The sequence below is a fragment of the Nanorana parkeri genome, unplaced genomic scaffold (assembly GCF_000935625.1).
Source record: "Nanorana parkeri isolate BGI_ZX_2015 unplaced genomic scaffold, ASM93562v1 scaffold104, whole genome shotgun sequence".
NCBI lineage: Eukaryota > Metazoa > Chordata > Amphibia > Anura > Dicroglossidae > Nanorana > Nanorana parkeri.
In genome coordinates this window covers 2,095,978-2,122,889 of record NW_017306372.1, presented here as the reverse complement: position 1 = coordinate 2,122,889, position 26,912 = coordinate 2,095,978, and the positions used below count along the sequence as shown (strand labels likewise).

Here is a 26,912-nt window from a genome sequence, read left to right as displayed (position 1 = left end):
CGCCAGTGTTTTTTTTATTTTTTCACTTCTTCAACCCCCTTCCACTTTTTAATATCCAACATTCACAACCTAGGTTCAATTTCCTATCATGTCCCTGCTTTCTGCTACTATTGTGAATTGATTTGATTTCAGTTAGCGTCATCTGAGTGTTTGTTTTACAGGTGTATGGTCTTTCTGATTGCATCCATCTAGGCTGGTCTTAAAATTTTTCTGACAAGCTGCACTGTCTTGCTTCTACCTCAATATTCTGGTCTCTAAGGCCTTAATTTTCAACTAGAATGCAAGCTTGATGAGAAGCATCTTTTCCACTAAGTGTGGGCCATGCAAGCTGGAAAGCTATGGCTTCCACTGGATGTGTGTAATGAATAGCTGCTTATCAAAGATCATCACCATATGCCTAAAATTCCTCAAGTCTCTATCTTTTATGCTTTGTCTGCATACATAGCATTTAGGTATAGTGACACAGCAGAGGTGCTTGGTATGTTTGTCTTTTAAGTGGATGCACATGTTCTCTCAATATGATATACTTAACCTCATGTTTTATAACAAGTGGCATTATTATTGTGTTAGATTGAGCATCTGAGTTCAGGATACTTTTTCTACATAAATGAAATTCGGGGTTGTCTAGCTTCAATGCCCCGTTCACACCAGGGCAGTTCGGTCAAACAGATTTTTCCGCGCTGAACTGCCAACAGTAAACATATGGGGCCCATTCACGCAAACGCGCACAATCCGCCTGCCGCCCAAATTTAATTTAATTGTGTTTTAGCGCTGAAACACAATTAAAAACAACCATAAAATGCCCTTTCAAAAATCGTGCGTAAACCGCGCTGAACCGCTACCGCCCTGGTGTGAATGGAGCCTTAAGCTGTGCAACACCTATGTACATCAGTGTTTATCAAGTACCGCTGCTGTTGTAGGTCAGCTTATCTTGGTCACCCTGTGACATTCACAGGCACTCGGGTACAAATATTACTTCTATCAGTATAGTTTAAACTAGTTTGGGTTTTTTTTTTCTGTATGTGTCCCATTAGGGAGATTTCCCTTCACTTCCTGTCCCTAAGAAAGAAAAGGAAATAAAAGGAAAGCTCTTAAGTGAGGGGTAATCCTCTCTTGGTCAGCTGTCACTGAACCAGGTGTCACCAGAGGGAGATGTTCCCTTGCTTCCTGTTCCAGTGACAACAAAAAAAGGATTTCTATTACTTGTCTATCTTGTGACAGTGGTCAGCAGGACAAACAGAGGGAAAATCTTCCCAGTGGGCCCTGTATTTTTCCTATACTAGACAAAATAACATATTACTTGAACATTACATTGTAGTAGGCACCGTTGATAAGCCATATTCACCCCATGCATGTTGCCACCACCCTGAGAAATAGAACTCCACTGTTTTAAAGTCTTTGAGCAAAAAAATGCCTTATGGCACAAAACCTGATATCAAAAATATTTATTTTAGTAAAATGCATCCTGAATAGAATTTTTAAATGCTTAACTACCGTTAATTTTGATTGCATAGCTCAAAGTATAGCCAGAAGCAGCTTTTTACCATTTTGACTTCGTATTCATGCATAACACATTCAGTAATATTCACCTGTAAATTGTATATTAGATTTAATGTGGAAAGTTTGGAGTTTAATAGATGCAAAACAGCAGTAATAAGTTACATAATAAATGCACATACGAGGGGAGTCCAATAAGTTCTTAACCTCACCATGATCTGGATGTGCTAGGGATCTGAAATTTTGCAGGTTTATAGGTGGATAACTTTGTAATATGCATGACAGATGTTGTTTTTGTAGGTCGTGGTGAATTATAAGTTAGAGCCATGAGAAGTGGAGATGGTGTCATGCCGGACAAAGTTGAATACCGAGCCGTGATTAGGTTCTGCCATCTTCAAGGGAAATCTGCCCAAATAATCCATGAAGAGATGTCAGCTGTGCATGGAGAGGATTGTCCATAGGCTATGAATCTCTGCCCCATTCACCTTACTTGCCTGATGTGGCACCTTCAGGGGCAGAGATTCATAACCTATGGACAATCCTCTCCATGCACAGCTGATATCTTTTCATGGATTATTTGGGCAGATTTCCCTTGAAGATGTCAGAACCTAATCACAGCTCGGTATTCAACGTTGTCCCGCATGACACCTTCTCCACTTCTCTTGGTTCTAACTATAATTCACCACGACCTACTAAAACAATATTTGGCATGCATATTACCAAGATTTCCACCTATAAAACTGCAAAATGTCATATCCCTAGCACATCTAGATCATAGGTGAGGGTAAGAACTTATTGGCCTCCCCTCGTAGTTTGTGTGTTAGTATAATAACTCTGTTGGCATCCTTATCAAAACTGTGCATTAGGACTTACGTCATACATCAAGGTGGACTTCTCTGCTCTTGTGATTTGCTTACATCCTGCAGCAAAATCTGCCTGACCACAAATATCTGGTCCCATGAAGGAAATCCTAACTGATCAGCAATAATTGTAGGGTTCATGTCCAATATTCTGGCAGATAGTGCTCAGTATTGCTGGTAAGATGCGGAATATGACTTAATCAGAAGTAAACAGTAAACAGTGGAGAAGTCTTAAGACTTGGATCTTATGGTTTGTTAAAGAGTTATTAGAAGTCTAAAAAGCTGGGCTTTGGGCCTGCCAGTTCCTGAAATGCAAGGTCTGCTATTTAAGCTTGCCCCATCCTCCCCCTTGCAGGACTATAAGTTCCCTATAATTCCTGAACTGGATAGACTTGATCCCTCATTTTACAATAATTTAGCCACCCGTAAAGATGCATTTTTCAAATATAATGAATATACAAATAACTTGCTCTAACTTGACATGCATTACACATACAGTACTAAGATACCACAAATATCTATAAGTCGTCTCTATGTTGCTATGATTACATTAGTTGAAACTCTAAAAATGGATATTGGTCTCTTGCCTCCCCACCTTGCCTCATATCTTAGGGACATCAGAGTGGAAAGCAATGACAAACCTAAGCTCCTCTTTCAATGGCTTTGCCAGTTGTGAGGATCTTGCTGTAGTGACCAAGAGCTAAAAGAACCTGGTGGGTTATTCAACCTTTCAGCTTCTGCAAAGACATAAAGGGGTTCTTACCTGGCTTCATTATGCTTTAAATGAAGTCTGGCATACGCTGGAAGAGGTGAGTAGTCTGTTCTGATGTTGGAGGGTAAATGTGGAAGAATTACAGATACCCCTTTAATTGTCTTTCTGTTTTGCTGGCTTCTGGCATGTGGCATTTTTCTCTTTATGAAGTCTGGCATACGCTGGAAGAGGTGAGTAGTCTGTTCTGATGTTGGAGGGTAAATGTGGAAGAATTACAGATACCCCTTTTAATTGTCTTTCTGTTTTGCTGGCTTCAGGCAAGCTTCTGGCATGTGGCATTTTTCTCTTGAGTTGGGTGCTTCCCCTGTTAGCATGAGTGCAGCTCAGCTGTGAAGTCTTTGGACAGGGTTGCTTTTGCTGATTAAATTAACCCTGCTGTGCTGCCTGGATTCCGCTGCTTTTGATGCAGTATTCCATTTTTGTAATTGCCTATTTTTTATTTCAGAAAACTACCTTATTAAGAGTCTTCTTTTTACCAATTAGGTCAAAGCCCTAAAATTTTAAGAACTAAACCTCATGGTTTAGAGCGGACAGATTCACAAACCATAGGTGAATTTCCCAGAAGAAGAAAGGGTATGTATTTTAGATCTGCACTCTGTCCTTTTAACACCTATTTTGCACATGGTTGTAGTGATGCTGAAGGCGGCATTGTAACTCTGCATCATTCTAGTAAATTTTTTCAAGTAACAAACCTACAAAGGTAGTTTCTTAAAAACTGTGTACTTGATAACTGACCTTGTTTCCATATGTTCCATTATTACATACATTACATCTAATATTCCATGTACTTTTATTTAAGCTGTATTTTGAAAAATGCTGTAGAAGCTTAGATGTCAGGTGATCTTTTCTATTATATGATAAAACAATGGTAGATGCTAAAACCGAATTCTAGTAGCAGTGTACACAAAATATGACACTGCTCTGCAAGGTTGGGTTGTGAACTGTTGTACTTTGGGCTGTGAGAACAAAGCATACAAATATGGTTGGAATAGAAAAGAAAAAGTAGGTATACAATGTACATGTGCACATTTATAGTTTGATATTTACATAGCGTAACATTTTTATTTTGTGCAGTCAAGCCAGCACCGCTGGAAATAAAGCCAGTTCCTGAGTGGGTGGAATTACCTGTACGATCCCCTGTGACTAGAAGCTTCACAAGAGAGTAAGTGTTATAAAATATTTTTGTTTCCCATAAGATGAATACAATTTAGTCTGCCCTTTCTAGTGAACTGCAGCATTAAATCTTGTTACTCGTTATGAGTATTTAAAAAGAATAATAATGGTCATGTTCCTAATATTAGCATATACAGTTATATCTGGAAATCATTGGACACTGACGCAAGTTTTTTTTAGGCGGCTGTTTACCAAAATAAATTCAAGTTACAGTTAATGAACCTGGGCTTAAAGTGCAGTCTCTCAGCTTTAGGTTGAGGGTATACACATCCATATTGGAGGAAGGGTTGAAGAATTGCAGCTCTTTAACATGTAGCCCCTTCTTAGGAGTCAAATCAATAGTTTGGTACGTTCTGAGGAAAAAACAATGTACTGGTGAGCTCTTCAACACAAAAAGGCCTGGACGTCCATGGAAAACAGTGGTGGATAACCGTAGGATACTTTCCGTGGTAAAGAAAAACCCCTTTACAACATTCAGCCAAGTGAAGAACACTCCCCAGGTGGTAGCTATATCGTTATCCAAGTCTACCACAAAGAGAAGACTTCACAAAAGCAAATATAGAGGGTTCACCACAAGGTGCAAACCATTTATAAGCCTCAACAATAGAAAGGCCAGATTAGAGTTTGCCCCAAAAATATTTTAATTAAGCCAGCCCAGTTCTGGGACAGCATTCTTTGGACAAATGAAACCAAGATCAACCTGCACCAGAATGATGGGAAGAAAAAGTATGGCGAAGGCATGGAACGGCTCATGATCCGAAGCATACCACATCATCTGTAAAACACAGTGCAGGCAGTGTCATGGCACGGGCATGCATGGCTTCCAACAGCACTGGGTCACTATTTTTTATTGATAATGTGACAGAAACAAATGCCAACTGAAGACAGCTGCAGTACAGGCCTGGCAAAGCATCACAAAGGAGTAACCCCAGTGTTTGGTGATGTCCATTCATTTCAGACTTCAAAGTATTAAAAATGAACATTTTATTTATGATTGTGTTCATTTTTCCAATTACATTTTAGCTCCTGAAATAAGGGGACTGTGTAAGAAAATGGTTGCAATTCCTAAACGCTTCATATCATTTTGTTCAACCCCTTGAATTAAAGATGAAAGTCTGCACTTCGATTGCATCTTGGTGGTTTTATTTAAAATCCATTGTGGTGGTGTACAGAGCCAGAATTATGAAGTGTCCAATTATTTCCATACCTAACTCTATATTCAAGTGTATAATAAGCCTTGACAATACATATATTTTCCCAAGTACTTTGTTATATCTGTTCTGTTGTATAAAAATAAAACAAAAAACATGTAATCTTGTCAGAAATTCAGAGCTGTCTTGGGTTATCTCAAGAAGACCCTCCATTTCTGATCATGGAGTACAGAATTATTCTCCCCTATGTGATTAATTATTTGGGGTTCTGTAAGCCAGGTAACTGCTGAGAATCAGTTGTTACCATTCATTAATGGATGCCTCAGTGTTGAGGCATCCATTAATGAAAGAGTTGAGCTTTTTCAGATACCCAATCCCTTTCAGGATCCGGGTGTCTGTCAGTGACAGCAGAGTGGCATTTACTGCTCTCACTGACAGCTGGTATAGATCGTGAAATCCCAATGTATAGCGGCTTTTTTTTCTTCTCAACCTTCAGCAATAGAAAGATTTTGATACATGTTTTATTGCTGATACAATGTTGCACGTTTTCTGATCGTTGTTGGAATGATCAGAAAACCTTTAGTGACATCTGATCCTGAAATGCTGCAGTATCAGTGTTACCAAGCTTATTATTGGCTGTTCTTAAGTTTGAAGCAGCCTAAAAATAACCTAAAATTAATTAAATTATCAAGCAGTAATAGTGAGAGTAATTCACATTGACTGCTTGATATTTTTTATACGATTATTAATATAAAAATTAACCCCTTACAATGAAAATCTGCAGCTGAGCTGCAGATTTGGTTTTCACCCTGAGGGGTTAATTTGTTTAACCCCCCTCATGACAGTGATGTTCAAAGTATGTCGCTGTCGCTAAGTGTGACATTGTATGGCAGGTGACCACTTTTAGCTTTTAGAGAAAAAAAGATTAAAATGTTAGGTCTTAGTTTTAGGCTGAGAAGTACAGAAACATTTCTAAAATCCTAGGAATGTGAGGTTTTTCCAAATAAAGGATAAATTAATGTAATGCATTTTTTTTAGCTGTGCTGTTTTTCTAAAAAATACTACAAATCAAAACTGGGGAAAAAGTGATTTCTTTACGTTTATTTTTCCCTTTTCTTTTTATATTTTATTTGTCCTAAGTGAGGTGTTAGTTACAAATATATGATATAAATATGTAGCCCTATCTGTCCTCTAAACAATATATAATATGTGTGGGTGCACTTTGTAAGAAAGTATATTACTGACGTGGAAGAATCACACAGCAAAAATGTCAAAAGTGCGTCAGTCATTTACGAACAGAAACTAAAAAGTTCAGTCATGAAGGAGTTAATCCATTGGGTGAATCACAGTAAATGCAATGGCATGTTTTCAGTTTGCATATGCTACTGTAAGTCCAACAAATAACAGGAATGTAAAAAATATTAACTGGTAAATAAAATGTTATTATGAAAGACCACATTTCTCTGTGTACCTTTTGCATGTGACAAAAGTATTCAATCTCACACATGGTTTGTAAATTAACTTGTTTATTAGTTCCTCCAGGTTCCCCATGCCTACCAGGCCAGACTCTGTTCATAGCACAGCTTCCAGCAGTGACTCTCAGGACAGTGAAGAAAACTATGTGCCGATGAATCCAAATCTGTCTGATGGTCCAGTATGTACCAATTTTATTTGCTCGTATTCTAAGCACTATAAAGTATTTACATATTCTGGACAAGCAGTAAAAGCACTCTAAAACAAGCCCTCGTGTATCTCTGTAGCTATATGCATTGTGGAAACAGACGCACTGAAATCGCAACTTATTTCCCCTTTTTGTTGAAGCATAAACTGGGCAGCCTGACAGCCTTCTAATGTACACACACAGCAGGTGTTGGCAAGATATGTTTTTCTCCTACTAGTCTTAAGGTGGCCATACACTCTACAACCATCGCAAGACTTTAGTCTTGCGATGGTTGTAAAGGGATTAAAAAAACGTACGATCTGCCTATCTTGGACAGGCAGATCGCACTCTCGATCATCGCAAGCCCACCCCCCTGAGGGGCGGGCTTCCGATGACCGCAATGCTGAACGGGCAGTGTGCGCGTGCGCACACCGGCCCGTTCAGCATTTATCTTCCGAGCACCGTTCTAACCAGCCGAGAATCGTACGATTCCCGGCTGGTTTTCGAACATGCTGGTTCGACAGAAGACGTGCGACCGTACAGTAGAAACGGTAAAGCAAAACAAACGACAAACGCACTCAACAATTTGTTACCAGTTGTACAGTAAGGTGCACAGTAGAAACGGTCGCACGTCTCCGTTCACACTGCTCGATTATCGTACGAAAAACCGATCGCATACGATTATCGTACGATTATCGTACGATAATCGTGCAGTGTATGGGCACCTTTAAGGATTCTTTAGATTTTAAGGATGCCTCTGGTTTTTGTTTTCATTGTCAAAAGTCCTGCACCGAGAGTTTTATCTCTGACTACTACCATGCCATCTTCAAAGGCGCACACACAGACCAGCATGATCTACCGTGTTTCCCCGAAAATAAGACACTGTCTTATATTTTTTTTGGCTCAAAAAAACACACTAGGTCTTATTTTCGGGGTAGGTCTTATTTTTTTTTTTAATGTAGAACAATCCAGAATTAATTCAAATCCAAATTAAATAATCCAAAATGGCAAAAGGTAAGAATAGGTTGATCAGGGCAATCAGGGGTGTCGTACCTTTCCAAGAGCAATTTGGCAACCAATTGCTGGCCAGAATGAGCGAAGCACGCTTTTACTATAAATTCCTCACAGGCGGGGTGCATTTGGTATCACTCCGCCTGTGACAGGAGCTGGCGCTATAGAGGAGGCATGCGGCTTATGCGGCTCTGCTCCCGCCGCTGCCGCCTCGCTTCCTCTAGCGCTGGCATCGCCGATTCTCTCCCGTGGCTCTTCAAGTTTTCCCTTCTGCCACCACCGGCCCTAGGAAAGGTCACAACTAGGTCTTATTTTCGGGGTAGGTCTTATATTTTAAGAATTCCCAAAAATAGTACTAGGTCTTATTTTCAGGGTAGGTCTTATTTTCAGGGGAAACAGGCAGTGTGCCCTATAGACTTTCCACTACTTTTTTGTCTCAAGGAAACAGAAAGACCTCTAAAACATTTACACCTGTTGCAAGTGTCTAATAAGGTGTGATGTGCTTCACCGGTATAATAACGCTAATTTCATAGCGTTATTTGCAGACATTCTTATATAAAGCTTGGATAGCTGATAAAGACCATATACTAAGGGGTATATTTATAAAGTAGTGATTGTGACATTCTCCATACACTCACTGCAGATGTATGTGCCTAGGGTATAAAGGGTCTTGTGTGTTTAAAATCAGTGCTTGATTCACTATCACTGAATGTCACATTCATTGCTTCATACATATTGCTTCATATGTTGCATAAGATTTCGGACCTTTAACCTCCCTGGCGGTATTCCCGAGTGTGGCTCGGGGTTCATTTTCAGTACCAAAAGCGGTAACCCCGAGCCACACTCGGGATTACACTGTAGTGTCACTTACCTTGTCCCTACGACCCCCGATGTGTCCTACGGCCGATGCGGCATCCATCTTCCTTCCCTACTAGCGCCGGCGTCACAGGGGGGAGGAACCGGTGGGAAATTCAAAAGTGAAAACATGACATACACACAATACATTGTAATCTGTCATGATTACATTACTGTATCAAACCATTTCAGCTCAGTTTTGTCCAGTGCCCTGCCTGCACTTTTACCGTTCTTTCTGCCTCGAAACTTGAGAACTTCCATGGCATCCAAAAAGCGTCTCTTTATGTCAAAAGCGGTTTTAGACCACCTAGAAAACAGCGATAGTGATTTAGAATCACTTGCAGAATTGAGCGATAGCGATTCGTGGGGAGATTCGTCAATACATTCTGTACATACATATAAGTAGTATTTGGACGAAAATTAAATTGGAATGTCAACTATGCACTACCAAATTACTAATTTCGCCACCATTTTCATAATTCCAGTGTTTGTTTGAAAGCAACAGCCTTGATGGAGGAAATAGCCCCATGGTGAAGCCTAAAGGAGACAAGCAAGTGGAATATTTAGACTTAGATTTGGACTCTGGCAAATCAACACCTCCAAGAAAAGTAAGTGACGTAAGTGCACAGATAACTGTTATTTCGCACAGCTTATATGACACATATGCATGCTTAGTTTTATATGAATGCAGGTTTCAGGGTAGTCCAAATCTCTGCCTAATTGTAAAATATTATTTTGGAATGGGCAAGCTAGGTTTAATTGCAGAGATTCATTTCTCTATTGTCTATTGAGGGGCACAGCTTTATAGTAGGTAACCTTGGATTATACTGCTGCCTACTGGAGAAATTGTCAGCCCCCTTAGGGCTATAACCTCTCCCACGCCACACCTACCCAGTTTAGCTCATAATCCTCAGAAGAATAGATGTCTTTTCCTTTTTGCAATATTTTTTGATTGAATTGGGAAAATTACTATTAACATGTTCTGGTAGATTCAGGCTGGATTTTGGAAATCCTGGAAGTTTCGTTAGCCAACGAGCACAGGGTTTGCCAGTTCATTAAGTATAGTAGTATTCTCTTCTACGGTCCTACATTTGACAGTGACAGCTCTTCCATGTTCCACTTAGCACAAGATTCCACTATTCAGGTAGGGCCAGTCTATCTGGGGATTCCGTGCATAGTTCTCAGGACCATAGCAATGGCAGGTAACCTGTCTCCATCTCAGAAGATGTATTGTTGTGAGTGACTACCCAGCTATGCTGTGTTGAGGAAACATTCCTTTTTTTGTACATGGGTTGTGTAACGTCTTATCAGAAGCTGTTGCAACTAGCCAGACCTAAAGACTGTGTTGTAAAACTGTGCAGTTCAGATACACGAGATTGTGTAGTGTTTTGATGACGAGTGATAAGGGTGTAGAGAATGAACTATGGAAAGTGGTGTCATTAGTATCTCTTTACCAGCACTGTAATTGTGGCATTACAGGGATGGGGCACCTTCTTGAGCAACTCGCCTGCCCTGACTGAGGCATCAGAGTTCATAGGGAATTTCACTGCTTCCCTGTCATTGACCATGCTGCTGCCCAAAGATTGCCCCATCAGTGTAAGGAAGATCCAACCCATTTGAGTTCTCATGGGAACGGTAGTCAACAAGGGCTAAGATAAATATCAAGATATAGATATCTATATATTATAATCTATATCTCTTGCCCTAATGACTTCTCCCATGGGCGGGTGATCAACAAAGGAGCATTAAATACCTCATGATGTCACAGGATGTAGAAACGTGATAATGACAATGCAAGAAAAGTTATTTTTGCAGTTTTCACATACTGTAAGTGAGGGAGACAACCTTTGAAAGGTTAGTGCTTATACTTCAGGTTCCAGGACTGTTACCCATCATATGCATTCAAATGGCTGCAGTTTATTCAAGTAACTTCTAACCATTTCTTTTTACACCACAGAAGAAGAGCAGTGGCTCTGGAAGCAGTGCTGCAGAGGAGAAAGTGGATTATGTTGTCGTTGACAAGGAGAAAACCCTCGCTTTGACAAATACCAGGAAAGCATGGACTGATGAAAGACAGTCAACGGAATCTGAAACCCCAACCAAGAGTGTCAAATGAGGTTTTTAGCATGAACACTCTTGCAAGCAAACCCTGCCAGAAACAGTGCAATGTACTATGTCTAATTGCGCATATCTAGGAACTTTACAGGTGACTTGGTGAGACAGAGACTGATTAGTGCACTGTGGAGTCTATATCACTCATAAATGAATGTACATACTCTATCATGGGAAACCAACAAGGACCATTTGTTTAACACATTTAGCCATGTTTTGTAGTATTACTATGTTTTATGCACTTTTTGTGGTTCGAACAATGGTTCTTGTTCCTAACACATTTTGCTATTAACGCAGATAGTTTTATGTCGTACACTAATACAACTAAAAGCTGTAAGAATTTTAACATGGTAGATTGGCCACGAATGCATTGCAGTGCATGGTAGCATAACAATGGCCAACTATTATCAAAACAACGAATTGTAATTATTGTATTCTCTGATTTATGACTTTTATGCTTTCTTTTTATTTTGTTTATTTGCGTGACAATTATGTTTTAGATTTCAGAGATTATCAGCCTTTTGTTTTTTAAAGAATGGGATGTTCATTGCTGACTTCATTGTATTGTCTTGGTCTTTGAAACTGCAGAACCATGTGCTCTTTTTAAAATGATTTTTTTTTTTTATACAGGCAGTGTAATTATCTAGTTGGCTCAATGATAGTTGGCTGTCATTGATCAAAAATGTGTAATGCAATGTAATTTCATTCTCTCCCTCCCCCAAAATTGTGGTGTGGTAGAGATGGGTGGGTGTTTTTATCCTGCGCTAATTGAAGGACCACAAAACCTGCAATACAGTTTGATTTTATATGAAAATGAAAGTGGTAACATTTAAAAATATATTTGTAAGCGTTTCTCTGATATCAGGCGCTAGCTGAATGCCTCATGTGTCCTTTTAGTTCAGATGTCTCTGCTCAGGTACAAGCTGAGTAACATGTAGACAATTCCTTGGGAAGCAAGTCTGACTTCAAGTCCTCTGTACCTCCAATTAAGGCTTCATTTTGGAAATGCATACAAAATATTATTTTCACAAGATTTCTCTTTTTTTTTTTTTCCTTTTAAAAAATGAGAAGATCCTCTTTCCATCTCCTACTGGTAATAAATGTTCATGTGTAGTCACATCTCTATACATTGCCAGGCATTTACAAAGAGTTGTGCTTGGCAGGAAGATGTAAAATAGAACATTTATAGGATTTCTGTACATAAGCTACGAAACATGGACAAATATTGTAAAGTATGGTCACCTAAGATGAATTCTATACATGACATGCAAGCCTGGTAATGGAGATGTGCCCTCAAATAATTTGTTTTCATAGCCCAATTGCTGCACTCTAAATCGTTCTCGCTGTATTTGGATTTTGAGGGGCTAGAGGTTCTCGGACCTGTTTGTTTTTTTTATGTTCTAGATCGCTACGCAACATCATAAGCATGTCTGGTTACCAAGTCAGCATGCCTTACAGTAAAGGAGGACAACTTTGAAAACCTTTGGCTATAAACAATTAGATACTTGTCCTCTGATAGCTATATTTTACAACCCGTTCAGACCAAACTGTCAAGCATTTCTTTAAAGTACAGAGGACTGCAAATGATCTGGACACCATCAGATCAGAGATTCCCTTTGTTCTTAAGTGTTAGCAGTTTGAAAACCTGTGCTGTACCCATTATTATGTGAATGCATGTCCATGTGATACATGCTTTGTATTGTATCCACTGTGTATTTCCACTTTTACAGTCAAATTTGAGAAAACCCCTCTGTGTGATGTGTTCCTATTCACACAGCCTAAAGAAAAATAATTTAAAAAACATATTTCTTACCTTTTTTGAGATGATTTGTTAAAGCAGACAAGATGGCAGATTCCATTTTTTTTTCTCATCACCTTCACAGTGATCTGTCCTAATGGAAAGGCTCAGGAATGAAATTTGAGGATTGTGTTTTCTCTCATTCACTTAACAATCAATGGATAAACCACCTCAGACCCCTCACAGCCTATCCTAACATTGCAAAACAAGATAAGCAAGTAGAAATGTTAACCTGTAAAAGCAGTTTTAACTGCAAGAAGTGTTTTTTTAAATTATTTTTTTTTTTTAGCTTCTGTTATGTGAATGGGAACATGTAACAAATATAAAATAGGTGTTATCCCAGTCTGGCTGCAAAAGTGAAAATATTTTTTGTTTTATATATCTGTGGCAATCTTTAAGCCCCACTTCAACCAAAACCTTGGGCTTTTTTTTTTGTTTTGTTAAGTTTTAAGGTAAGGCATACGGTCATTGTCAGGTTTTTATTGCTGTCTGACTCGCCATTGAGGAGATTTTCCTTCACTTTCTGTCAGGACAGAAAGTGTTGGGAAATCATTCCAATGAGGACAAACTGCAAGGAAACACGGGTAAGGAATTGTCTGGCTTCCTGCCCTGGTGACAACCAACTTTCTCATTTATTATCCTGCTTTCAGAGGTACAGGAAGTGAGGTGAAATCTCCAGGATCATGGGCAGCAATAAACATTTGACAGAAGCATTTATATTTTCTATCCACAATGAAAAAAGTTTTGAAGAGTCTTTGACTTTAAGAGCAACTTTTAGAAAAATTATTGCTTAAGACAATAGTAGGCTTGCTGGACTTTAAATATGTCCTTATAAATGTTTATCCATTGAAGCCATCTAAGCAAATACAAGGTTCATACTAATGTTTGGGGAACTGGTTACTAAATCCTTGGTCCTGTTAGTCCAGTGTTTCCCAAACCTGCCCTCACGTTCCACCAACAGTGTGTGTTGGATATCCACACATGTAGGTAAATGGCAATAATGAGGCACTGAATACTCTACCTGTGCATGGGAATCCCAACATTACAATCAGGTGATGGACCAGCTGTGGAACCTCCTAACATACTACCAGTATTGGTACTGTCTATAGCCTTCAGTACTATTGCCTCTGAAACTTAGGTTTTAATAAAATGCCATTTCTTTGTTATATAAAGTTACTGGTATTGTGTTTCTGAATAGATTATTTTTTCTAATGGCATTTTTAAATGCTTATTAGTAGTTAGGGATGCACCAATACTTTTCAGATACCAGTGCCGATACTTGGCATTTTCACGAGAACTATCAGGGTTGCAGCTGGGACCTGGCTCTGGTGCTCCACCACTCTCCTGAAATCATTAGTCTGTATTGTTTTAGAAAAACTGTCACATGACAGACAAAAATGTATCGGTACTCGTACTTGTAAGTACTTGGCCAAGTATCAGTACTTGCAAAACTGGTATCTGTGCATCCCTTTATTTATAAAAACAGAATCATACATTAAACAGATGTACAATTTCCAGGAGGTCCGTGTGCTCCTTACAAATGACAGCTGCCTCCTAATTTTTAATTTTTTTTTCTAGTCTAGTCTTGGAGCTGGAAAAGTATCTGTACATGTACCGAGTATGGTACTTGGTATCGGTGCATCCCTATCAGTAGTATTAAGACTGAAAGCTTTAATTGCATCGTTTAGCCACAGTAGGCATTAACTACATGTTGGTGAAGCTACTGTACATCACCTTGAAGTGTAATTCTGGCAAGAAAAAATATATTTTTGAATGTTACATATTGCTTTTTAATACAAACTCTAGATTTGGTTTGTGGTCTTTAAATGGTAATGTCTAATATCAGTATTTTTATTTATCCGAATAACGCATCGCCTTTTTTTTCCCCAGCATTTAAAGTTTTAGGAAATGACATGAATTTGTGACGAGGCCAACAGCTATGCTAGTCACCTCTTTATCAGTGAATATTCTGCAGGGTCAGATTTTGCACTGAGAGAGGTGATTTTATAGAATTATCTTCTTGTACGCGGCATATGGTGTCTGCAGTTATTTTAGCATTTTTGTGTGTCATTCAGACGGTAAACTAATATTAATCAGGTACTTCAAAAGCACTGCTGTGCTAATAACACTGATCAGGACTTTACAGTGACATTAAGCAGTTAAGGTTTTAATGCTTCTAATGCTGTTATGTTTTGTTGAGAAAGCTGCCATTCACGTTTTAGTGCTAGCACAATACTGTGATATTTTGTTTTTTGTTTGGAGTAGCCAGATATAGATTGTTTTTTGACACCATTGTGCCCTATAGATTGACATTGTTTAACTTAACACCTGCTTTGCCTTATATATTTACATTTCCTATGCAACTTTTTTTTTACATAACTAGTAACTTTTTTTTCCTTTTATGTTATTTACTACTTTTCCTTTTGACGATTTCATGGCCCAGCACAATAGTAGACCTGAGCAATGCAGTTGCATACAAAACCCATAGAAACTAGATACAAATGGAGACCTTCTTGCTGAGGAACTGAACTGGAGGCTGTTCCCAAAGAAAGGCAGGCAGATTGCAATTGATTAGTCACCAGTATTACCTGTGGTCTCCCAGCAGCTGATCTTTTCTCCATTACATACTTCTCATACCTTGTTTCGTTTTTGTGGAGGCGGCCATCTTGGCAGAAGCAGGGCTTTTGCTTCCTTAGAGCTTCCAGCAAAGAGAACAGTGAGCAACACAGTAGTGACATCACAAATCTCCCAAGACTAGTAGTCAGTGGCAGCAGTGCCTTAGATCTCAGACAGCAGATATACAGCTATGAGGTTGTGGGCACAAGATTGCCTAGGCACCCTCGCATACCAGGAAGTGCAGTGCTTTATTTCATGAAGAAATCCAGACAAAAGGTACACTTTTTAGGGTATTGTTTAGGCACAATTAACATTTCTAAATATCCCCCAATAACGGCAGATCTTCACTTTCTGAATGTAGTTCCTCTTTTAATATCCCTTTACTGCCCCTTGTAGAGCATTGAGGTTCCTCATATTGTGATGGCATTTGCAGTTCAAGTTCCCTTTTTTTGCTTGGATCCCTTGAACTATAATTTAAGTGCCTTTGACAGGTATTATAAACTTAGACCTTTCTTAGCAGCGAGCAGCTGTAGTTTGGCTTAAATTACCACTGTTTTGTAAAGTATAGTATTGTGATCATTGTATGTGGGTAATATATATAAACTAGTAGATTTCCTTTCACAATTCTCCATTTATATTTTTCTTCACATGTGCATGCAGACCAGCAACATGAACAGGGATTGGGACAAACTAAAATGCTGATGGGGTGCTTACAACAGTCCTCATTTGCTCATGGTTTGAGTAATCAAGCGCTGTTACCTGTCACTTTTCCCTAGCAGCTTGGGCTTCATATTTGTGGAGAAACTTAAAAAAAAAGACTTAATAAGGAGCTGATATAATTAAAAGGATTTCTGCTGCATGTATTTAACTGCTTGGCATAAAATGAACTATTGAACTAGATAGGTAAATTCAAATGACACAAGAGCTAATTCAGAGGACTAATTTATTTCTCTTTCATGCCTTGTATGGCTCTTCATGGAGTTTTATTAGAGAGAGACCATTTTAAAGGGAAGAGGGCACTGCTGTGCTCTGTGTAGAAAACCCAGAATGCTCTGCCCAGTCAGTGTTATGGGTGTTTAGATGGATGTTTAATTTTACACATAACCATTGAAGTAACAAACGTTTTCATACTTTTTAAGAAAAAAAATGAATACAAATTTGACCCTAAACCATCAGTCTCTATTTAACCGCATACAATTAACACATACAATATATTTGCAGTAGGTATACCTTAATAGTTTTCTAATGCATAGCTGCCATCAGATCCCCACTTTCCGGATACCCTCTCGGTTTTAAAGATTTACCCTGCAAATTCTTTGCCCATTCAAAGCCCTCTGTTTATTCAGTTTGACCAACAGCAGTACAATCCCATGTTTTTTTCTGCTTTTTTGCATGGAGTTCATACTATTATTTCAGAAATGCTATTTTTTAAAAACCAGAAGCCTTGCTGCACTCCTTACCGGAACATCAGAGAAACCCTTGCAAACGGGTGGGTGCTCGTAGTGACCACGGGCGGCACCGTGAATAACACAGAAGACAAAATGATGTCACCAGCACACCGTAAGAGTAATTAGCAAAAGTCCATTTAAGGACACATTGCCATTCAATACAAGCACTTTCGGGGCCTCAAGGGGTCCACTTCATGAGGCTGAGCTGAGCCTGGTGAAGGGGACCCCTTGAGGCCCCAAAAGCGCTTGTATTGAATGGCAATGTGTCATTAAATGGACTTTTGCTAATTACTCTTACGGTGTGCTGGTGACATTTTTTGTCTTCTATGCTATTTTTTAACTGACAAACTTTTAAAATAAGTCATTTTTGTCAGTAATCCTATTCTGATGTGTAGTTGCCACCATCTTTAGATTTGCAGGGATGCTGTGAAGGTAAAGTGTTCAGTGTAGTTGAAACCCTGCCTTGAATAAGCCTGGCAGTCTACATTCCCATTATATAATATTTACTAATTTGGATTGTTTTAGTGCTTTTGGACATTATTATACAGGATTTATATAGCTCCAAAGTTTGTGCAGTGCTTTACAATATAAGGAAGACATTACAGTTACAATACAAATCAAGACACAATCTAATCATTATTCCTCTTAAACAGTAAAGATATTATGAATAGATGAAGAGAATCAAATGTGACCTTATTAAAGATTAGGTATTTTATTTTAAAGTCTATAAAAATTCATAATCACATGCAAACTTTTCTAAAAGGGGGGGGAGGGCTTTTATTTTGAAGTTATCAAAAATTTGAGACACATTTTAATTTTAGGGACAAGTTTCTAAAACCTGAGACTGTCCCTGTGTTTAGTTGTTCGGAAGAGAGCATTGTGCATTCCTGTCTGAAATGGGAATCACAATTATGCAAGCCCTGTCTTCATAAGGCATAAACATGCAGGATAAGCCAATATGAGTGTATGCATGTTTATGGACAGACCTTTTTGTCACTTGATTGATTCCTGCATGTTCCACCACATTTTCTTTTTATATATGTGGTTAGCGTTAAGCAAGCCATCTTAGAAGTAACGCATCCCTGAAAATCACTTAAAATGTTGGGAACTATACTACTATTGTGCCTTTTTAATTAGCAGTTTTAAATGTAACCATTGTTAATCTCCCCTCCAATAATAGTATGTACAATAAGGGCATGTTTTGTATAGATAACATCATGTTAGAAGAATTCTTTATAACTTTGCTAAGGTGCATAGTACTACTGTTTAAGGCATGCACATTCTTTGACTCGTGTCCATGTATATCTCCTGGTAATGTAAAAGCATTTGCCATTGTAATCCTATGATATATTTGACATTTCAGAATGCTGTTTTAGGTTGAAAATGACATGAACATACTTAACATATACATGAGTCCCATCACTAAATTCCATTTTTCCCCCTTTGTTTTCTTTGTAATGCTTAATGGCAAAGCATTAAACTGAATATATGTAGATAATGTAGAGCTGTAGTGGCCCTAAAGTGCCCCTTCATGCAACTTTTGGTGAAGGATGCCATTTTGTATTTGTTATCAACTATATCTGGGCTTGTTCATAAAGCAAAATGTGGTAACCTGTAGCAACAAATCCAAAATGGTCCTTCATTGACCTGCCTTAAGTAATGCGATCTCTGGTTGTGGGGTTTATCAGTCCAACACACAATAGTATTTCTTGGCCGTGCTTCATTGAATAAGTAGGGTTTAATTTTCTTGGCTGCGCCAATATACAGGCAAGGTAACGAAGGCTGGTCTTAAGCTGGTCATACACTAGTAGATTTCCGTATGGACTTTCGTACAAAAGATCTTTCTGTACCACCCGATAATGCCATCAGACACTTGTCGAATGTTAATCGAAATTTCATTCTATTTTAACATTCAATTTTGGAATGAATGGAGTTTCATGAACTCAAAACCACATTCACTGTTAGAATTTTGTTTATTTAAGAAAGATTTTCCATCCTGCTCCTTTTGAGTTTTTCGCCACTATGGTTGAAATCGATCGTCGTATTGACCCCATCAATTAATAGAAAGTTCTTAACATACGAGCGTTCTTTCGAAAATCTTATGGTCCGCTTTAGAGTCCGCTTTAGAGTATGTGATGTGCCTTTACTTAAAATGTTTGCAGAGCTCTAGATACTGTTCTGACTGCTTCTTCCCACTTAGTCTGTGCTTATTTGTTTCAATAAGGGCTCAATAAGGGCCCGTTTACACCAGCAGCCACGCTACACCGCACGGCTGATGGTGCGCATTTACTCAGCACAGTGCTGATGCGCTCAATCGAGACGCATCACACTGTTTTGTTTTTGTTAGAACTTTATTGAAATGTCACAAGTGACATTTCGTTAAGTTCTGTGGGTACACCGCGGTGGAGGTTGGTTTAACTGCACCGCACTGTGGTGCCCTGAAAAAAAAAAAGTACTGTGTCCTACTTTTTAATTTATTTTGTTTTGCGCATTGCAATGCGTTGGTGTGAACTAAGCCGATCTGGTACAAGGCAAATTACCCTGTCTTGTTTTGAAGAGGGGGCTATGTGGCATCATTTCATATTTTGCGGAGGGGATTATTACAGAGAAGTGATCACTCCTCAATAAAAAATGTCTTAAGGAAAAACATCCATGTATGCAGTTATTACAGCAAGCTGTTTGAAACCTAAAACATGCCTTCACCATGGTGGCAGCAGCAGCTAGCCCGGAGCGAGGCATTGTCAGAAAATAACGATAGAAGAAAACTGATAGGTGTTTTTTTTTAATGTTAAGGAGAACCAGGTTTAAATATTGAATTCTAAATATGCAGGCTTATTAAATATCCACATGTGCCACTCATTTAGCTGTATTTCTTTTTCTTAGTCTGACTCTTCAGCTTGAATCAGGAGGTCAGAGGTCATCTGACTGTTACTGCCTCGCCAGCATCTGAGGGGCTATAACAGTGAAATATAAAATGGAGCCCACAGGGCTGTTATGGATAGATGTTGGAAGACCATCTGTGATGTCAGACTTCAAGTGACCTCTAACTCTTAAGCATCAGATAATTATACAAGTAAGCCTGCACAACTATAATAACTGAAGACTGAATATTTAAAGTTGCGCATAAGCTGTATTATGACTGGTTCTCTAAGGGAATCCTGTAATGAAATAAATGTTCTCCTGCTTAAAATGCTAGTTATCTGGCTTTCTCTGGTTTCAGTTCTTTGCACGCCTGTTTGAGGTCAGAGATGTGTAGTCAGAGTGGAGTCACAACATTTGATCTGCATAATTGTTGGTTCAGTGACTCAGAATTCAAAGCTGTGAGTCAGCAGGACAGCCAAAAATCTAACATTTACAGAAGGAGAGGTTGCCAATGTGTATAGGTAATATATAATATTATAAGAATATAACCGCATCACTGAGGTACATCCTGCTGAAAACAGGCTTCAATTCCAAAATGGTAGTGTACATGTAGCAGGTTTTGGACTATTTATACTGTCGGGTCTGCCAAGACAAATGGTGCTTCCTTACAACAAAAAAACTTTGGTACTTTCATGAAAGTATTCTTTTTTTTCTTTTTTTTTTTTCTTTCTTTCCTCTATTAGATCTATTTGTCCAAAAATACACACAATGTAGTTGTTTTGTTTATATTGTGATGAAATGGGTACTCAATGTTGTCACTGAAATCCATGTGGGAGCTAACAACCATACCTTACTTTTTCCCCCAAAAAAGATAAATAAATAAATCTTTCTTCTACATTGTATTTGTTTCTTCCTTACAGTTATGGCAATTCTTATACCAGTTGATTGCATTTATTCTTACTGTAAACATTGTAGTAATAACCCAGTGCTGTGATTTCATTATTGCTGTGCTCCTTACAAGAGCATTTGTGAGATCATCATGAGATAGTAAGCTGGAAGCTCTTTTGGGTTGTACAAATGTTTGTGCCAGTATACATTCTGCTCTTTGGAGGACATTCCAGAAAACTGAAATCCTGTGCCTTCCTACTGCGGTTACATCAAGTAAATGGATACCAAACATGTCAAGTGTTAAAATTGCGTTCGCCTGTGCAATGGCGAAAAGCAAAATTGTCCATAGGCGACGCTTTGAAAGCTTGTACAGGTCATCAGTTTAGAGTTAACCATGAATTATGGCCCTAGAATGATTGCTCTCCGATGTTAGCAGTGATACTTAACATGAGGCACAATAATTTATGCAGATGTGCATGCCCTAGCAGCGGGGGTTGGTTTTAATTATTTGTTATTTTTTGCTTTATTACTTTAAAAAAAAAAAAATTCCACTTAACTTCATTGCTGTCACAAAGGGACTAACGAGGCCCAATGTGATAGCATATGGAGGTGACAGGTTCTCTTCATGGAGACATCTGAGGTATATTAGACCAGCAGTAGTGGCTGTACAGCCACCCAGATCACATGTACAAAACGAGCGGCAGCGCCCCGGCTAATGCTGCCAAAAACATTTGCCACAGCAGGGTAAATGTAGAAAAAAAAACTGCATGGCCGGACATCGGGCGGTAGGATTCGCGCATCCCTGCTCTCTACTTTCTGAGACATTTGCTTCAGTTGCTGCATAATTTCCCAAATCAGGCAGGTCACTAACATATTTAGAAGGTGGTCAGCAATGGCAGCATACACAGTTCTGATAATGCAGGTTATTCTAAAGATCCTTTTTCATATGGGACACGTCTAGGGTTGCCACCTTTTCTTCAAGCCAAACCCAAACACTTTTCTTCTCAGAATATAGAGGAGAGACATCCAGGAGGATGAGCCTGGACACCCAGCCAGGAGAGAGAGTGAGGGGAGATAGTTGCAGTGCTGCAGGTGGTACTGCAATACCATGTGTTGCATTGCAGCACGGTGAGAAAAAAGTGGTTCATGTCCTACTTTTTTTCATGCATGGTATTGTGGTACCACATACGCTGCAACGCATGTCTTCTGGGTTGGGGTGCCATTGAAATGAATTGCAGTGCAACACACCAAGCGCATGGTACCACACGCTAGATGAATTGTGCGATAGCGTGTGCCAAGTGCCAACTAATGTATGATTAGCACAGTGCAAATGGACCCTTAATCCTTGCAGTGCGGGAAGTAGTCCCACTGCAAGGGTAGGTTTTTTTTTAATGACTTCTTTAATGAGTCATGCCTTAGAAAATGACCCCTGACTCTGGTTCACAGAGTCCCACCACCACAGCCATTGTCATGGTAACCCCACCCAACCACATCTCTAACCTGGGGTCTGTTCTCCTGCGTCTCTGATCAGGAATTTGCCAATAACAAGCATGACAGCTGGTCATTCCGAGGCAATTCAATGCTTATGACTCCAGGAGGCATCACTACATTCTGCAACTAAGGGGTGGAGGTACAAGTTTCACTGCACACGCAGACTCACAGCACGGATTAGAATATGACAGGGCTGCAGGACAGAGGAACTGAGATGCAGATTGGGAGGTTTATGCTGCGCTAACAGGGACTCAAATCAGGACACAACTGACAGCATAAAAATTTCAGGACACTTGGCAAGTATGTGTCCAGGTGTCGGCTGGCCTGACACCCGTACACAATACATATAGGGCTCCTAAACCCGGACATGGGCGACCCTAGACACTTCTTGCATATTGCTACGTTTTTCAACTCAATGAGAAAATGCATTATTTTAGTGGGATCAGTTCACACCAATACTGGACAACAGAGTCTATGATATGAAAACCATACTATCCAGTTCAATACAGAATGGATAGCTGGGGGTATCGTAGTTCAAGCAGGAACTCTATATGCTTCTAAACAGATCATGTGACCAGAACCCCTGCATTTAGTCACATTACCAGCCACCATGAAATCCTGGAATAACACTTTTTTTTTTTTTTAACGCTTTTTCTCCATTTAGAGCGGCTTGCAACAGGTTACACAGCAGGGAAAGCCTCCCCGCTGTGTATCCTATCATGGACGGAGCGCTGCCTGTTAATTACAGGCAGCGCTGCATCCGGCTTTTGAGAGCTATGTTAGGTTACACGTGCAGGGGTCTCCCCACTGCTTGTGTAACCTAACATAGTGAAGCCAGAGCTGCAACAGCCTCTACTCTATGTTAGAGGCTTGACCTCTGTGGATGGTTTGGACTAATAGCAAAACCAAGCTGTCCAATCAAAAAAAAAAACACTGAAGAAATCGATCTCGATGCCTCACCAGTGACTAGCAAGTGAGGGACGGGGAAGCTCCTCCCTTCCTCCCGGTCTCCTCCCTCCTTCACACTAGTTTTGTGACCAGGGTGGGGCTTCAGCATGCTGGGCTGGGGAATGCCTCGTCACTGCTTCAGACAAATATAAATAAAAATTAGTGTATTGCAAAAGTAAGAGGTTCAAAAATCAAAAACATCTGTCAGCTGGAAACAGCAAGTGCCATGGTTCTGAACTTCCAGGCCATGTGTCCTATGCCACCATTACATTTAGATTCTAAGACAGCAGAATCTTTAAATACGTCATCTCAACATTTATTTGTCAAAGCTTTCACAGACTCTTGATTGACAGCTCTTATCTCAATGTCTCTGCACTTTCCAGACACAAGCGCTGTCACAGGAATCAGCACAAGCAGTAGAACTAGAAGTCTTGTTTTGTGTTGGGAACATGCAGAGCTGTCATTAAAGAGTCCATCTCCTTTGCAGAATGTAGTTGGCAATGAAAGGAGTGAACAGTCAAAAGGTTCCCACACGCCTTGCGATAATCGTACGATATTCGTGGGAAATCCCGCGATCGTACGATTATCGTAAGGTGTGTGGAAGCCGTGCGACCTCTACTACTGTAAGGTCGCACGACTTTAAACTTACAAACATGTTTCAAAACCCGCCGAGCATCGTACGATGTTCGGCGGGTGTGTAGCATGTTTGTAAGATAAAAGCCGGACAGGCCGGTGCACACATCGCACACTGCCCGTTCAGCATTGCGGTCATCGGAAATCTGCCCCTCATCGCAAGTACGATCTGCCTGTGCAAAATAGGCAGATCGTACGTTTTTTTAAGTACCTTGCAACCATCGCAAGACAAAAGTCTTGCGATGGTTGTAAGGTGTGTGCCCAGCCAAAGTCTGTATTTTGTACTGTACACAGAAGCATGGGATAAAAAGCAGCATACAGTGAGGGAGGCAGGTGACTCGGCTATAAAACAAAATATTACAAGGCGTGACTTCTTTAATGAAAGTAAGTGAAGCCGCTGATGACATCCACATTGCTTTAGGTCTTGTGCCTCAGATGCCATGGTACCTGCACTGTATGTTCATATTTTGGATGCCTCTACCCTCTACCCTGCCGTACTAAAGCTTCACAATTAATCTAAAGTGTATCTAAACTTGATTGTAACTATGGTTTCAGGAAGTGAGATGGGCAAGGGGATTTGACCACGGGGTTTTTTTTGTTTCTTTTTAGAAGAGTTCAAGTCAAAAAGCAAAAACGGTGTTTGGTTTTTATTTTGCATGAATCTTTTATAAAAAAATGTTTTATCAAGTGTTTGGAGGCATCAACGAATAAATCCCAACTCCAGGTACCATCCATCTTTTACTTTTTACAGTGCCTCACATCCCTTTAAATTGTTTCACTGTTATGAAAATTGTGTTAGCCTTAAGGTTAAGAAAAACCCTCCTGCTGGTAGTAGGACAGGGGTAAGTGTACGTCCAGCTCTCTCTGCTTTGCCATTAACAAAGCACAGGCTGTAATAAAAATATAAAATATGATTTAACCAGTTATCAACCTTTAACCCTAATCAGCCCTAATTAATGTCTTCTCTACAGCTCATTTATGTGCATGTATACATTTTTATTTTAAAAGAACAAGTTCACAAATTTGTTTTAAAAAATCCCCCCCAGGCCCCTTCCCTAGCCCCCCTGACTACAGTAAACTGTATTGCATTTTATGCCATTAATAGTTAACATTTTTTTGTCCATTTTCATTACATTCGTTTGCTTTTTATTTTAATGACATAAAACAAAATACACACAGATGGGGGGAGAAGCCTCTATTTTATTTACCAGAAATGTATATCATCATATATGGGATGGATTAACACAATTAATAGAATAAAATGAGCACTTTTTATCCACAGTAACATTAACAGTTGTAAAGCTAACAATGGTAAATTAGAACAAATGTGCCTTTTCTGGATTTGTAATATTTTTTTGCCTGTAGATTGCATAGAGAATAATAATATTTTTAACCAAATTTGTTTTCCAAGAAAAAAAAAAAAGCCTGGTTTGCCCAGAAACAAAATGAAGCTAATATACAGATTACTTCACTATCATAAGCTATGACAAAATTATTGCTGAATTCATGAGGTGGAAATGTGTAAATTGCACTGATCCATAATGGGCATACAAATGCTACAGCTGAACAGGTTAAAAGGCACACAGTGTAGTTGCAGTTTAAATGGGATGAACAAATTATACATGCAAAGCATGGATACCAATCTAGAAGCCATATGGGAGACTGAAGAATGCAAAATCCAACACACCTCTATGCACCAAACCCAAACAAACCTTAAACCTTGGTGGAAATTATCCCTGAAATGTTAATACAAAACTCAGATATAGTCTGGCTGCAAAGAATAAGAATTCCAATATATGGTTTAGGATATTTCTGTACAGATGCATGAAATTAATTGTTGAAATAATGTGTCAATGTGTTGTACACCTAACTTTACTATTAAGAAATATTTCAGTCCACAAAATGCCAAATATATTCAAGAAATTATCTGAACTTTGGTTAATTTGGATAAAGTTCGGGGCAGACCGATGCATTTTGAAAATACAGATAATATGCAGTATGCAATATTTGAAAAGATCGTACAAGATTTTTTATGTTGGCATTTAAGTTTAGACATGTTCTCCATACTGTGAATAATTTTCCATGCTGAAATTCAAACAAATAAAGCACATTCATGTAATACTAACGCATACCCAATATCTGCGATACACCTAGATTCCAGCAGACGGTGCTATAACACAAGACAAACACCTTTTCAGCAGTTCAAAGTTAGCCCACAACCAAAAGAGCTGCATCTTTGTCTGAAAGACCAATCATTCCTCCCTTCAGCTATCCCCTTTAAGTAAAGCAAAGGTTCTACTCTACAAAGCAAAACAAATATACTAATTTAAAAAAAGATTATATTTAAAAGTAAAAACATATTTTATTTGCATAAAGTGTAAATAATACATAAAAAAAGTTTAATAACTATACAAAATTAAATATGCTAATTCAAGAAACTTATTTCAACCTAATTTCTTACTAACATTGCCCATACAGTTAGCCGAAAATACTTTCTTATAGTCATCTCTCACATCTTAAATACCTCCATGTGACTTCTTGGTTCCAACAATGGGCCCCTCACATAATACATGAAAGGACCTTCAATAAAGATTTATCTGAGCAACAGAGAAAACAGCTTATGAAAACACAAATTATTATTTCATTCTCACTCTGTCATCTGCATGATGCAACTGGAAACGTGATTCATCGGACCATGACTTTTTTGTTCTTGTGCGAATTGGAGACGTTTTATCTTGTTAAATGCAGACAGCAAAGGTGTTCGAGCAGGCCTTCGGCTTCCAGTGCGTTCAGAGATCATTTGAGAGGATCCCTGATTAAGATCTGCAGTAATTTGATGCACTGTTGCCCTTCTGTTGTTTTGTACCAGTCTTGCCACTCTCCGTTCTGCCCTAACATTGACTAGTCGCTGACGGCCACAATTCGCACGTTCACACCCAGATTTTCGGCTGACAGTCCAGTCTTTAAACACTTTAACAACAGCTGCTCTTGAACATTTAATTAATTCTTCTGTTTTGCTGATACTCGCTCCATGGCTCCGAGCGCCAACAATCATCCCACGTTCAAAGGCTGTTAAATCGCATTGTTTATCCGTATCTTCAGAAAAAAATCACTTCTACTGTCGTGGTAAACAACCT

The 26,912-nt window shown here is 39.1% G+C and overlaps 1 protein-coding gene across 2 annotated transcripts in view; it reads left to right on the top strand.

The window, feature by feature from the left end:
* GAB1 (GRB2 associated binding protein 1) overlaps nucleotides 1–11,751 on the top strand; it is an 80,793-nt gene extending 69,042 nt beyond the window's left edge. Inside the window, exons 8-12 of one of the 2 annotated variants that reach the window (XM_018552976.1) lie at nucleotides 3,613–3,702; nucleotides 4,204–4,291; nucleotides 6,987–7,107; nucleotides 9,465–9,587; nucleotides 10,937–11,751. In XM_018552976.1, coding sequence (XP_018408478.1) covers nucleotides 3,613–3,702; nucleotides 4,204–4,291; nucleotides 6,987–7,107; nucleotides 9,465–9,587; nucleotides 10,937–11,095 — 581 coding nt within the window. In that variant the 3' untranslated portion in view covers nucleotides 11,096–11,751. The remainder of the gene's footprint in view (nucleotides 1–3,612; nucleotides 3,703–4,203; nucleotides 4,292–6,986; nucleotides 7,108–9,464; nucleotides 9,588–10,936) is intronic. The other variant, XM_018552977.1, reaches the window with a different exon arrangement.
* The last annotated feature ends 15,161 nt before the right edge of the window (nucleotides 11,752–26,912 follow it).